The sequence below is a fragment of the Indicator indicator genome, chromosome 1 (genome assembly GCF_027791375.1).
Source record: "Indicator indicator isolate 239-I01 chromosome 1, UM_Iind_1.1, whole genome shotgun sequence".
Lineage (NCBI taxonomy): Eukaryota > Metazoa > Chordata > Aves > Piciformes > Indicatoridae > Indicator > Indicator indicator.
This window is the reverse complement of record NC_072010.1, coordinates 12,329,552-12,342,099: the sequence shown is the minus strand read 5'-3', so window position 1 is coordinate 12,342,099 and position 12,548 is coordinate 12,329,552. Positions and strand designations below refer to the sequence as shown.

The window sequence follows — 12,548 nt, the reverse complement described above, 5'->3', positions numbered from 1 at the left end:
CAGGAAGCACAAGTCTGCCTGGGCGGTACAATTTTCACCGCAGCTGCGAGGCCATCCAATCATCACCCAGCACAGGGCAGGGCGCCCGCGGCAGGATTGGCGGCGGCGGGGGAAGCGGGGGCGGTGATTGGGCGGCGAGTTTTGAAGGCAGGTTTGGCGCGAGGCGGTGATTGGCTGCCGCCGGAGCCCGAGCCCGGGGCGGAGGGAAGGGCGGGGGGCGCGGGGGTGACGCTGATGCCGACACCGACACAAGGGGGACGCGGCTGAGCGGCGCGGGCTCGGCGCAGGGCCTAGGGCGGTGGCGGGGCGCTCTCCTCAGGCGCAGCGGTAGGAGGGGGGGGGCTGCGGCGGCGGCTTCTCGGTGGCGGCCTAGACGGCCGCTCCGGCCCTCGCCCCGGCACCTCCCTCTTCCCCTCCCTCGCCCCCCCTTCGTGTCCGCCCCGCCTGCCGCGGCGCGGATGGCGGCTGCGGCCACGGCGGCCGCCCCGGCTCTTTATGCCTGCACCAAGTGCAACCAGCGGTACCCCTTCGAGGAGCTCTCCCAGGGCCAGCAGCTGTGCAAGGTATGGCGGCGCTGAGGCGAGGCGCGGGGGTCTGAGGCGCAGGGCAGCGCTTACAGCGATGGGCCCCCCGTCGCCGGGGCGCTCGCAGCTGTTGGCTTCTCGGGGGGAAAGAGGAAGGTGGCGGCGGCCCTGTTCCGGGGAGGCTGACACTAGCGCGGCTGGACTCCCTTTAGGCAGCGCCTGGTGGGGCACCGGCCGCGGAGTGCGGGATGAAGCGGGTTTGAGCGTTTTGTGGCTCTGGCAAAGGGAAGTAACGTTGCTCTTCTCTCCTCAGGAGTGCCGGATCGCCCACCCAATCGTAAAATGCACATATTGCCGGTCGGAGTTCCAGCAGGAGAGGTATGGGAGGGTTCCGCCTCGCCCTGTGCGTGATCTGCTGAAGTCCTGCCGCAGGCAGTCGGTGGACCTGCAGGGGAACAGCTGGTCCACAGGCATGACCTCTCGTGACGGCGGAAATTCACTCCGACGGAGACAGTAAAGAGGGCAGAACCACAGTGAAATAACCTGCCTGCTCCGGCGACACGAGTGTGTTGCATAAATGCAGCACAGTATTAGTTGTTCACTTACCGTTAACTGCTTTTACCACAGTGTGTGTTTGCATGTGTGTTTTCCAGTAATTGCATGGGAAAGAATTTCAAGGTGTGTGTTTGTCGCTGAATTCAACATTATGCAATTTTATCTTTAGCAAAACTAATACGATATGCAAGAAGTGTGCCCAAAACGTCAAGCAGTTCGGAACGGTGAGTAGGCTCTTAGCTCTTATGTTTTAAATTGAAACAAGTTCATTTGTAACTAAACTTCTGATTTTTCCTCTTTGGGGGGAAAAAATGGAAAAGGGGTTGTGGAAAGGTGATAAGGATTGCTTGCAACTCTTGACTTCCTTCATGGTTTACTGCTTCTCTTTTCAAATTGACATCCATTGTGGTTGAATGTAGTTTAACGGTTATGACTAACTGCAATATAGCTATTAATACCAAAACCAATGTTATTTCACATTCTGCATGTAAAGTTATTCTTTGCATGTTCTCATAAATGCATGCTTGATGGCAGAAAAACAGTTATCTAGCTGTGTTTTTAATGAGAGGTAAATGTACAAATCTAATAATACCATACTGTGTTATGTAAGTCTTAAAAAATTTAAATGCATGTTGATGAGTATTCAGCTATTAAGTAGGAAAGATTTTATAAGTATTAACTTTATTCATGTTACATTGTGGTTTTTTCATCCTGAATTTCAGCTTCAATTCTCTCAGGAACATTACTTTTTTTTAGTACACACGTTGTCTCTGAACACTCTGTAGATACTGGTTTATAGAGGGTATCAAGATAATGTTGTGAAACAAAAGTGTGTATTTTCTATATGCTTGACATAAACCATATTAGATGAAACTCATTTGAGAAATGTAACAACGGTTGGTATGTAGTCAAGCATTTTCTGAATGTAAATGTAAACTGAACAAATGACATTCCTTCAGAGGCTTAAAATCTAGCAAAATGAAGTGCAAGGCAAACCTAGCAATGTTTTTTATAAGTAGTTCATCATAAAATGGAATTGAAGATAATAAAGCCATTTCTAACCTTTGAAAGCTGACAGCAATTTTCCAGCAGCATATTATTCTAGTTAAGTGATAAAAAACTTGATAACCAAACCTCATGGTGTGTTAAGTTGTGGGAGGTTGGGTTTTTTTTGAGTTTCCTGCAGAATTGCAGAGACCAGATTACTAATCTTGAAGCTGTGGTGTTATCAAATCCCTGAGTATAGCAAGGGAGGGGGGGATGTCTTCAGAAACTTCCAGTCCAAAAAATTACTTGCTTTTAAAGTTTAGGTAACGTGTTTAGTAATGTAGTAAAACAAAGAAAGTGTCATTATATTCTAGAAAAGGCAAGAATTATTTGTGTTTTATGGAGTATGTACCTGGGTTTTCATGGGAAACCCATACTCTCACAATTGAAGGAGTGTTGTTTTAGGGGAAAGGTTTACTCCTGAAGACAGAAATTGTAGGAAAAAGATTCTTTAAGGTAGTTAAGATATGAAACATTATTACTTTAGAAGCATCGTTGTACGATTTGAAATACTTGTGTTCTGTAATGAACCTGTCAATGTATTAACTTCAATTCAACTTTCCTGTTTTTCAGCCCAAGCCTTGTCAGTATTGTAACATTATTGCAGCATTTATTGGCACAAAATGTCAGCGTTGCACCAACTCGGAGAAGAAGTACGGCCCGCCACAGACATGCGAGCAGTGCAAGCAGCAGTGTGCTTTTGATCGGAAAGAGGAGGGAAGAAGGAAGGTAGGCTTTGCTCCACAGCTGCAGAGGACAGGCAGCATTCCTCTTTCATAAGAGAGTGATTAATAGGAACGTATCTTAAGTTCACTAATACTAGATTTAAGTTGTTGTTCTCTCCTTTATAGTACTTGAACTAAATTTCACAACTTGGTATTATGTTAGCTACTAGGAACAGAGGTTAAGCAGCTGAACAGTTTCTGGTGCTTTGATGGTTTTGTTGTTGGTTTGGTTTTTGTGGTTTTGTTTTTTTTTTTTTTCTTCCCTTCTGTGGTGTCTTGTTTATGCCTGTAACTTGAATCTGTCACTTCACCTCTTCTGATTTGCCTGCCTTGCCTGAAAGTGCAGCACCAGAGAGATAGACTGCACTGAGCAGCCCTTTGTGTTCTGGTTTCTTAGATAGCTTTGGTGGGTGCCACTTTCTCATTCCAGAAGGTGCTGATGCAATGACCTCAAAAGCCTCTTGCCTGAACCTGAGAATAATGCTGGTTTTACAGAAGATTTTGCTTGATAAGTCACATGTTGGCAGGACATCTTGATTCTGTCTGGAATAGATGGTTTCAGAGAGGGTGCATGGTATTTAAGCTATTTGTGTCTTTAAAAAATTGTTGTCACTGCTGTAATACAGAGCAGGTGCAATCTTTACTAACTTTAAATTAGAAACATAAATGGAGTAAGATTCACTTTGCTAAATGATAGTGTGTGCACGTTGGAGATACGGTCATGTTGTCTCATGCCAGAGATGTCTGGATTTTCCCCAAAGATAACAGATGAAGTGAAACAAACACTTAAAAATACTGAAGTATGTCTTTATAGTGCAACTTACACTTGGAAAAACCTGCTATGAATTATTTCCCAAAAGGTTGATGGAAAGTTGTTGTGTTGGCTGTGCACACTGTCCTACAAGAGAGTGCTACAGAAGACAAAAGAACAGAGGAAGAGCCTAGGATCTTCACATTCTAACTCCTCATCCTCATCTCTTACTGAGAAAGACCAGCATCATTCAAAACACCACCACCATCACCACCATCACCATCATCGTCACAGCAGCAAGTAAGTATTTCAGAAATTGAAGGTATTGGTTCCTCTTTTGTGCTGTTAGTACAGAGATACCACAAGCAGCAGTAGAATGCTTTTCCTCTGTTATCTGTCAGAATCCTTGTATCCTTACAGTTTGAATGAAGAGAAGTCTGCTAAAAGCATAAATTCTTGGTAGCCAGCAAACTGGTCAATGTCAAAATTAGTAGTGAGCCTAGAGAAGGAATCCATGGCATGGCTACTTAGCAATAAAGTTTGGTTTGGTTTTCTAAGCAATGGCTGCTCTGTGGTAGCTGCTCTCTTATGTGCATGCATCATGGGTTAAAAGTTGCATGGTTGCAGTGAGCAAAGAACAACTCTTTGCTCAGAATCCCCACCATAGCTTAACTTCACCCTGACTTGTTTGTGTGCACACACTTGTGGTTAAATGAGAAGCAGAAGCAATGGTGTAGGGATTATGCTTGGTCTAGGACCAATTCATATCTCTTTTTGCTAGCTTTTATAATGAAATAGGTTTGTGCATGACTGTGATGCAGACATAGGGAAATACCACAGTCAGTTCAGTTACTGTTCTGTTCAGTTACACTCGAGTAACATTTCACACCATTTTGGCTAATCTTCTGTAACTTCTGAGCCTGCCATCTCTAACCATGGCATATACAGTGTCCCAACTTTGAAGTTCATACCCAGTTTATTTAGTAGTAAATCCCAGAATTTATTTTTTTTTTATGCCAGTATAATAATAGTCCTGATTCTTGTTTTTATTGGTAGGCTTATGGCAGCATAGCTTTAGAACTGCTTATTTAACTTCTTGTGTTGGATGGCAAATACTGCAGCCATGGTAGTGGCCCAGACACAAAACTTTCTTTCTAAGTTTCATTTTTCTGGTGCTTATAATTTTTCATTTAGACTGAAATTTACCCAGCTAAGCATGACTTCAAGATAGAAATAAAATAAGCTGCGAATGAGGAGAAGAGAATGCATATACTTTCACATTAAAAATAAAAAAAAAAAAAAGAAAAATAAGATTAGGGTTTTCTAGCAATTTGAAGAAGAAAACTATTCTTGTCATGCAGGGAGTTACTGTACTGGTCATGTCCTTTCAAATCTGATGAAAATTGAGTTATGACAGCCTAGATCTATTTTATTGCATGTGGCAGAGATATAGTAAGGATTAAATAAAAAAGTGAAATCTTTACTACAGAGTAGAGCTTCTAATCACTTACAATCTGTAAAAGTAAGCATATATCCTTACAAATCACAGTGTTCCTGATTTGACACCTTTTTTCTCTAGGCAGCCATGGGTCCATTGCTTCTAATCCAATAAATACAGCACTTTCTCGCTGTCCATTTCAGTTAGTGTTAAGATGAGACAATGAGGTAGAAATGCAGATTTGAACTATTTCATTTCCTGCAATTTTCTACATTCTACTCTTTCTATATCAATGGTATTTATTAGTTGCATGTGAAATAATTGAAAACAAAGGTTTAAACCTGAAAAGCAATTATTTTCTGGGATCCAAAATTTAAATTTGCTCTAATGGCACCACATAAGCGCTTCATGCATGTTCATGTGGCCATGTGGGAATCCCTGGAATGCTGCTTTAGACCAGCTTGCTGAGTATGAGATTAGCAATATAAAGCTCACAAAATTGGGAGGTATCAGCAAAAAGGTTTAGCCATCAGTCTCAAAGTCTATCCCTTGTGTCTTATAATATTGTAAACATTTAAGCAAGAAATATTTCTATAGCATTCTGACACAGTAAAGAGTGGTCACAAATATAACAGATAATACAACTGTCAGTTGAAAGTTCATAATTGTTAATTTTCTTAAGTAAAAAAAAAAGAAGGGTGTAGGATTTTTATCAAGTACATAAACCATTCAAGTAAACATGGAATTAAAGGCCTGTTTGGTCACTTACCAAGTGCGTTTTGCATATTTCAGAATCAGCAGTCTGAGTCCAGAACAAGATCAGGGACTGTGGAAACAGAGGTAAATATATTATTTATTAATTTCCTTTTAATTTATGTTGAAGTGTTCATTTAAAGACTCTGTCTTTTTTCTTTTTCTCCCCTTTTTTCTTGCATTTCTGGCTAGTCTCTAGCATTGCAGCTAGGAGCATGAGTTAGTTATTTTACCTGTAGCAAATGGTGATATTAGAGAGCTATATAGCATGAGGCTTTAGGTTTACATTTTGTTTGATTTCAGCCATAAATCCACTGCAGCTATTCAGAATGAAACTCCAAAGAAAAAACCCAAACTGGAATCCAAGCCATCAAATGGAGATAGGTAAAGTTGCGTTTTCATAAAGCTGAGCCATTTCATCCAAATAGAACTCTTGATTTGTGGCCAGTTATATCTGGGTTTTTTTTTTGTTTGGTTTTGTGGTGTTGTTTTTTGGGAGTTTTTTTTGTCTGAGGAATGAGGGAGGGGAAAATACTGTCTGGCCAGACACGATTATTGGGTGACATCTGAGTGCTGACAGTAAACTAAATTATTTGTGGAAAACTGGCACTGTTTTCCTGCTTTTAAGCTGTTTTGAATAAAACTTATCTATGGGGTAAAAATTGTCAAAGAAACGAAATTCCCTAACATGGGTGTTTTGTCAATTAGATACAGGGTTGAACCTGCTACTTCAAGCTAGAGAAGTATTTTGAACCTTAACGTGTGAGACTCTTTATTCTGTCTCTGGCCACAAAGTTGGAATAAAAGTAAAAGTGGCTGCTTCAGTCAAAAGATATTTGTCCCCCTCAAAGCTAATACTTAATTATATTTCTGCAGGTGTATGTAATGTGTTCCATTAGTAAGGTAATTTGCCAGTTGCATCCATTTCTGTCAGGTACATACTTTTTTTGCATTAGTCCTTAAGGATGTTTGTGGGCTTAATTATCCAATTTGAAATTAAAAAAAAAAATTCTCCTACTGATGTCATAATTAACTATTGTTTCTTATTTTTAGTAGCTCTATAAATCAGTCAGCAGACAGTGGAGGAACTGACAACTTCGTCCTCATAAGTCAGCTGAAAGAAGAAGTAATGTCACTTAAACGTCTTCTGCAGCAAAGAGATCAGACTATTTTAGAGAAAGATAAAAAGGTAAAAGTTGCACCTGCTTAGTGAGAACTTTATCATTTTGCTTTCTATTTTGTAGACTCCTAACGATGTCAAAATGGTGAGGAAAAAACCCACTGAAATCAGACACAATTGTATTTTATATAGGGAGTAATGAGGTCTTACCATTTAAAGGACAAGTCTGGGACTTGCATCAAGAATGTACTTTGGCTCTGAGTCAACGAGGAATTCATCTTGCCTCAGTTCAGACATTTAGAAACCATCCATGTGCTTCACTGTTACTAGGCCCTTGTGCCACAGGTGATGGATAAAATGCCATGCAGTGATTTGCAGTTTAGATACTCCAAACGGAGTCATAGCAAAGATCCCAGATACCTACACAGGCTGATGGACACGCAAGATAAGTGAGGATAGAGAGTAGTAACGATTTTGCGTTTAGCATAGTTTTTTAGTTTTAAACAAAACAGCAGCTGTAGCCATCATTGAATTAGTGTCCAAATTTACATGTACTGTGTATGAAGAGTATTTTGTTATTTTTAAAAGAACAGCATGTGTGTAGTGTAAGTTATCAAGTCTTTGTGGATTGCCAGATACTAGCTTGGATTAGATGCCTGGCAGTCAACAAAAGTTAAGCTAAATAGACACAGATGGTAGCAGTGAAACTTCTACATAAGATTTACCCTTCAAACAACCTAATGACTAACAAGAAGAGAGAAATGATTACAAATACATAAAAAAGCTCTGATAAAGGCAGAGCAAAGTTTTTCTGCCCTCTGATTAACTAGATGCTTTTAATACACTGTCAATAATGATGGCTCTGGAATGTCCAGGATTGACTAGGTTATGGAATGATACTACAAATTTACTATATTTTTTAATTAAAGTCTTCACTGTGGGTACATGGTGGTATATCAGAACATCAATAACCAAGAAAGGCTCCCTGATCCTGAAAGGAAAATGCTTCCACTTTTAAATTGTACTTCAGTATCTTAATTTCTACAGTTCAATGTGTTGTGTAAAGAATATTGAACCTTTTTTTGTTTGTATCACTGTTAAAATGTACTTTGTATTGGAAGTACTTGCAATTTCATACCTTTAAGTGGTTGGTGTAAAAGATCTGAACAGTCTGTCATGGAGTCTCTTCAGGTATTTTCTGCAAAGGACAGTCAGTAAGGCTCTGATCACCTCATAACCACTGCAGTAATTTATGTGCTGTTTCCATAGGAAAAACAGCTAATACTTTTAGTATCCCCACTGCTAAAAATATTTGACCTCAAAATTCTTTGAACTTAAAGGGTCCTTCAGGCATTAGTTACTCATTTTCAGAGTGTCACTTACTTTCTTCAGCTGCTGCACGGGCAAGAAAAGCTGAACCCATTGCACAGTGTTTGCACAGCTTAAAAATGTACAACAAATGAATGCACTGCAGCCTTTTTTGTTGTTGCTTCTGTAAGATAGTAAAAGTGAAGACAGTGTACTGAGATAAGTCTGAGCCAGGCCTGTGGGTGTTCCCTGTTGGGATCTTGTCCCAGGTTTTGTGTGTGAACAGTATTTGAACACTTAGGAGCACTCCAAAGTAAAACTTGTGAACTGTGTAACATACGATAATAGAAACAAACCACTACAGCAGCTGTATAGACAATCCTCATTGATCGTTTTTTTTTTTTTGTTGGGAGTCAGGATCTCAGCCACATTATTACCACTGTTTGCAGTACTAGACATATTTCACTTCTGGACAAAATATTAGGGAAACACTAAGACATTACTGTGGGACCCTGAGACTTGATCATTAAGAAGGGACCACAAGTTGCTGAATATTCACAGATGGTGTTTACTCATCTAGTTGCATATTTTACTGTGGTGCAATACTACTACTCGTCCTTTTTTAATACTTAGTTTGTAGTATGTGCTTTTGTAAGTTCCAGGGGATCCTGTACAACAGCCATAAGCTGATATGTTGAGCAGCAGGCTGTGTACAGTGAGGGTATATATCCTTGTATCAAGATATCTGCATATTACTTAGAACTGTTTGATGTGACGGTTCTTTTGAATACCTTGTTTCGCTGCATGTGATGTGACACGTCATAAAGTTGGTAATAGCAGTGTTGGTATTCATTTTAGGAATGTATGGTGTGGTTTGTTGTAAGTGGCCTTTGCCAGCAAAGAGACTTCACTTCCTGGTAAATCCAATTGACCAGAGAAGTTCAGAATAGCCAGGTAAATCTGGGATGTTTTGAGGAACAAAACATTTTAAAGAAGAGTTTCATAAAACTTCTGTCTATATACAGCAAGCTGTTAGTTGTTTTTCATACAGCTGCACACGCTTACAGAAGAAGCATCCAGCTGCTTGGATAGGAGCATATATCACAGTTCAGGAACACCTGCCTTGCTGTGTGCCATCTGGATCTCTGCCTGTCTCAGGAGAGACCCAGTGACAGCAATACTGTACTACAGGCTCAGAATTAAATCGTAAGTCATGTTAATGACGCACTTCTAATAACAATTTAATTCATTATTGTGGATTGAGAAGCAGTGAAACTCTGGAATGTATCACTTCTGTTTAGGACAAACCGTAGCATAAAACAACAAAAGGGAATCCTTTCCCTTGTCTTTGTATGAAAGATTTTTCATGTGTTACCATACCATATAACTGATAAGTTATATGTGATAAGTATCTCACAGCTAAAAGAAGAGCTAAGAATATAAATCATTAGTCCTGCATTTGGATTTTTTGTTTTTTTTTTGTTGAGTATTAACCTTCTTTATACAAAATCCTGAGTAAACAATATTAGATAAGTAGAGTTTTCTCCATATAAAAGAGACATAAGTACTTTTTTAACTACTTCTCAAGCACTAAGTTGTCAGTACTACAATAGTAAATAAATCGTGTTTCCTGAGATTTCTGAGGCTTCCATGAAGATTTCATGATGATTAGAGAGGGCATACTGTAACAATCTAAGGAATCTTCATAGTATGGATTTGCGTTTTCAGTTGACAGAACTGAAGGCGGACTTCCAGTACCAGGAGTCTAACTTGAGAACAAAGATGAACACTATGGAGAAGGCTCATAAGGAAACTGTGGAACAGTTGCAGGTGAGTAATTGCTTACCAGTACTTGAGAAATACTTCAGATGGAGTTCTGCATTCATGCTCTTCACTCACAGCAATGATACAGTACCTTACCATGTTTAAGTTGAGATGCAGTGTACAGCAGTTCTGCAGTCGACAGTCTCCACGTGGATTAAATTCACTGTAAGAATTGCTTTCTAACTCAGGAGCAAGAGGCTTACCTGCCATGTTTTCTCACAGGTTATGTTATATTTTTGTCTGTTCTCAGATATTTAATCAGTTGTCAGTGTGCTGTTAACCTGATTTAAGGGCTCAGTGTTAACATCAATGGCAGCTAGAGCATGTTTATTGGGAAGAAAGCCTGAATTAGTTGCCTCACAAATCGCGGGTTGAACAGATACTCAGTGCAATACCTCAGGTGCTAGAGTTTGTAGTACAGGAAATGTGTTTATATTTCTGTGCGTATCAAAAAGCATATAAAAGTCATTGTTACCACCTTTGAATATTCTCAGCATATGGATTCTGAGAATTTGTTTTGTAGGTGCCATGGGAAGTTAGTACATGACACTTAGTGCATGACATTCTCTGAGACATTTCAATAACTCGTAAAACTTTTTTTTTTTTATCTGTGTTGCAGGCCAAAAACAGAGAACTGCTCAAACAGGTTGCAGCATTGTCAAAGGGTAAAAAGTTCGATAAAAGTGGGAGTATACTAACATCTCCTTGAGGAACTGGTTGTTGATAAGGTTTGCTACTCAATGTAAATTTGAGTAATTCTGTGGAGCCCTTAAAAACCTGTGTAGTGAAAAAATATTTTTGCACACCAGATTCGTTGGCATGTTTCCTACATGTTTTTATAATTGATATGCAGCTTTTTTTAGTTACTGTTCAGATGAAATACTTCAACTGGCTTGAAGAATGTTTTTATTTTTTTGATACTGGAAACTTTTTGCCAGCAATAGTATTAAACAATTGCATAGAGAACATAGCAGTGTTCTCTCTAAAAGGACAACATGCAATAACAAAGTAGGTGTACTTTTTACAAAGCAGCAACCAAGTCTTTTAAACTACACTGATGTCAGCCAAAAGTTTATGAATTTGCAGTGACACTAAACACTGATTTCTGGCAAATGTCATTTTACTTTGTATCAAAATACGCATTTGGAATGGAAATCATGGTGCTCTCAAATGAAACTTAAAAAAAAAAAAGGCATATATGGCTGTGTAAATACAACTGTAACGGTTATATTCTTAGTTACAACAAGTAGTGTTTTACATTCTTGTGATAGGGATTTACTGAAAGATTATCTATTGTACAGTAACAGAAGCAGTGTGTTTTTTTTGTAAGATTTACTGTAGATTTTTCTTGCAAGTGCCTTTCTCCAACTGTTTATTTATAGGAATGTTGGTATTTTGTACATAAGGTTTTTATGTTTTAAAATCATGTTTAATAAATGTTTTATGTAAATATAAACGTGTACAGAGGAATCGGAAACAAAGATCAAAGTGGCTCGTGCAGTGCTTGAAGCAGCATTAAGAGCTAGCTAATGGATGGACAGTGAGTAATTGGCTTTAGAGAACCTTTGTAGCTTGTGTCTGTGAGGTGTAGAATTTTGTTAGTGCTGCTCATGCCAATCACTTCCTGAACAGAAAGCAAAATGTTTTTTGCAACACTGGAGTTTAGTGGTTTGTTCATGTGTTTTCTCCATTTGGCACAGCGCTAATTTTAATTCCATAGCAGACATTGTACTACCAATGTTACATCCTTAGTGGTACACACTCAACAGGTTTTTTTACAAAATTGCTCCCTGCTGTCTGATATTTTTTTTTGTATTTAGTTGTAACTTATGGTGATTCTTTTTAACGAATTGCAAGATTTTTCATTCCCTAGTAAAGATGCACAATAAGAAAAGAGCAGCCAAAACTAATGGTCTTGAAATTAATCAAGGAAGTGGATATGGTATCAGAGGGTGAGTTGTTTTAATGTTTTGGGTGGATTTTGATTCTAAATTACATCAGTTTAAGTTTAGCTCTGCTCCTAATGGACTTCAGTCATTTCCAGAAATTTCTATTAAATTTATCTTAGTATACCCCAAGGTCTATGTTCAGGAAAGTAAGTTAAAAGCCAGCATAAAATGGATTTGTGTAAGTATAAGGATTAGTTCCACTCTGGGTGCTGATTGGTAACAGGGTACCTGCTTATATTTCAGTAAGATTAATTGTGTAGAATAAGCTACACATCTTTTTAATTAAAGAAGTAAAATCACAGAATTGTCTGGGTAACAAGGGATTTCCAGAGGTCATCTAGTCCAGCCCCTGTCTCATGTTTCTTGGCTATCTGCCCATGTACTGATCTGTGATCACCTTTGCAGTAGTTCAAAGAAGTTTCAGCAGTGAAAAAAAATCAAGGTATTTCATGTGGTATATGTGTATTTTTCTACCCTAAAAATCAACTTTGTATGTTTATAAATGCTCTTCTTTAAAATTGCTAAACTGGGGTAGAGAATGCTGCTGTCCTTCA

General features: G+C 39.1%; 1 protein-coding gene across 1 annotated transcript; it reads left to right on the top strand.

Annotated features, from left to right (window-relative positions):
- The first annotated feature begins 458 nt into the window (after nucleotides 1-458).
- FAM76B (family with sequence similarity 76 member B) lies at nucleotides 459-10,941 on the top strand. Its single transcript, XM_054382706.1, has 11 exons — nucleotides 459-563; nucleotides 838-902; nucleotides 1,249-1,303; nucleotides 2,700-2,855; nucleotides 3,712-3,902; nucleotides 3,959-3,967; nucleotides 5,833-5,880; nucleotides 6,097-6,177; nucleotides 6,847-6,982; nucleotides 9,950-10,051; nucleotides 10,665-10,941. The coding sequence occupies exons 1-11, from the start codon at nucleotides 459-461 to the stop codon at nucleotides 10,752-10,754; spliced, it is 1,038 nt and encodes a 345-aa protein (XP_054238681.1). The 3' UTR covers nucleotides 10,755-10,941.
- The last annotated feature ends 1,607 nt before the right edge of the window (nucleotides 10,942-12,548 follow it).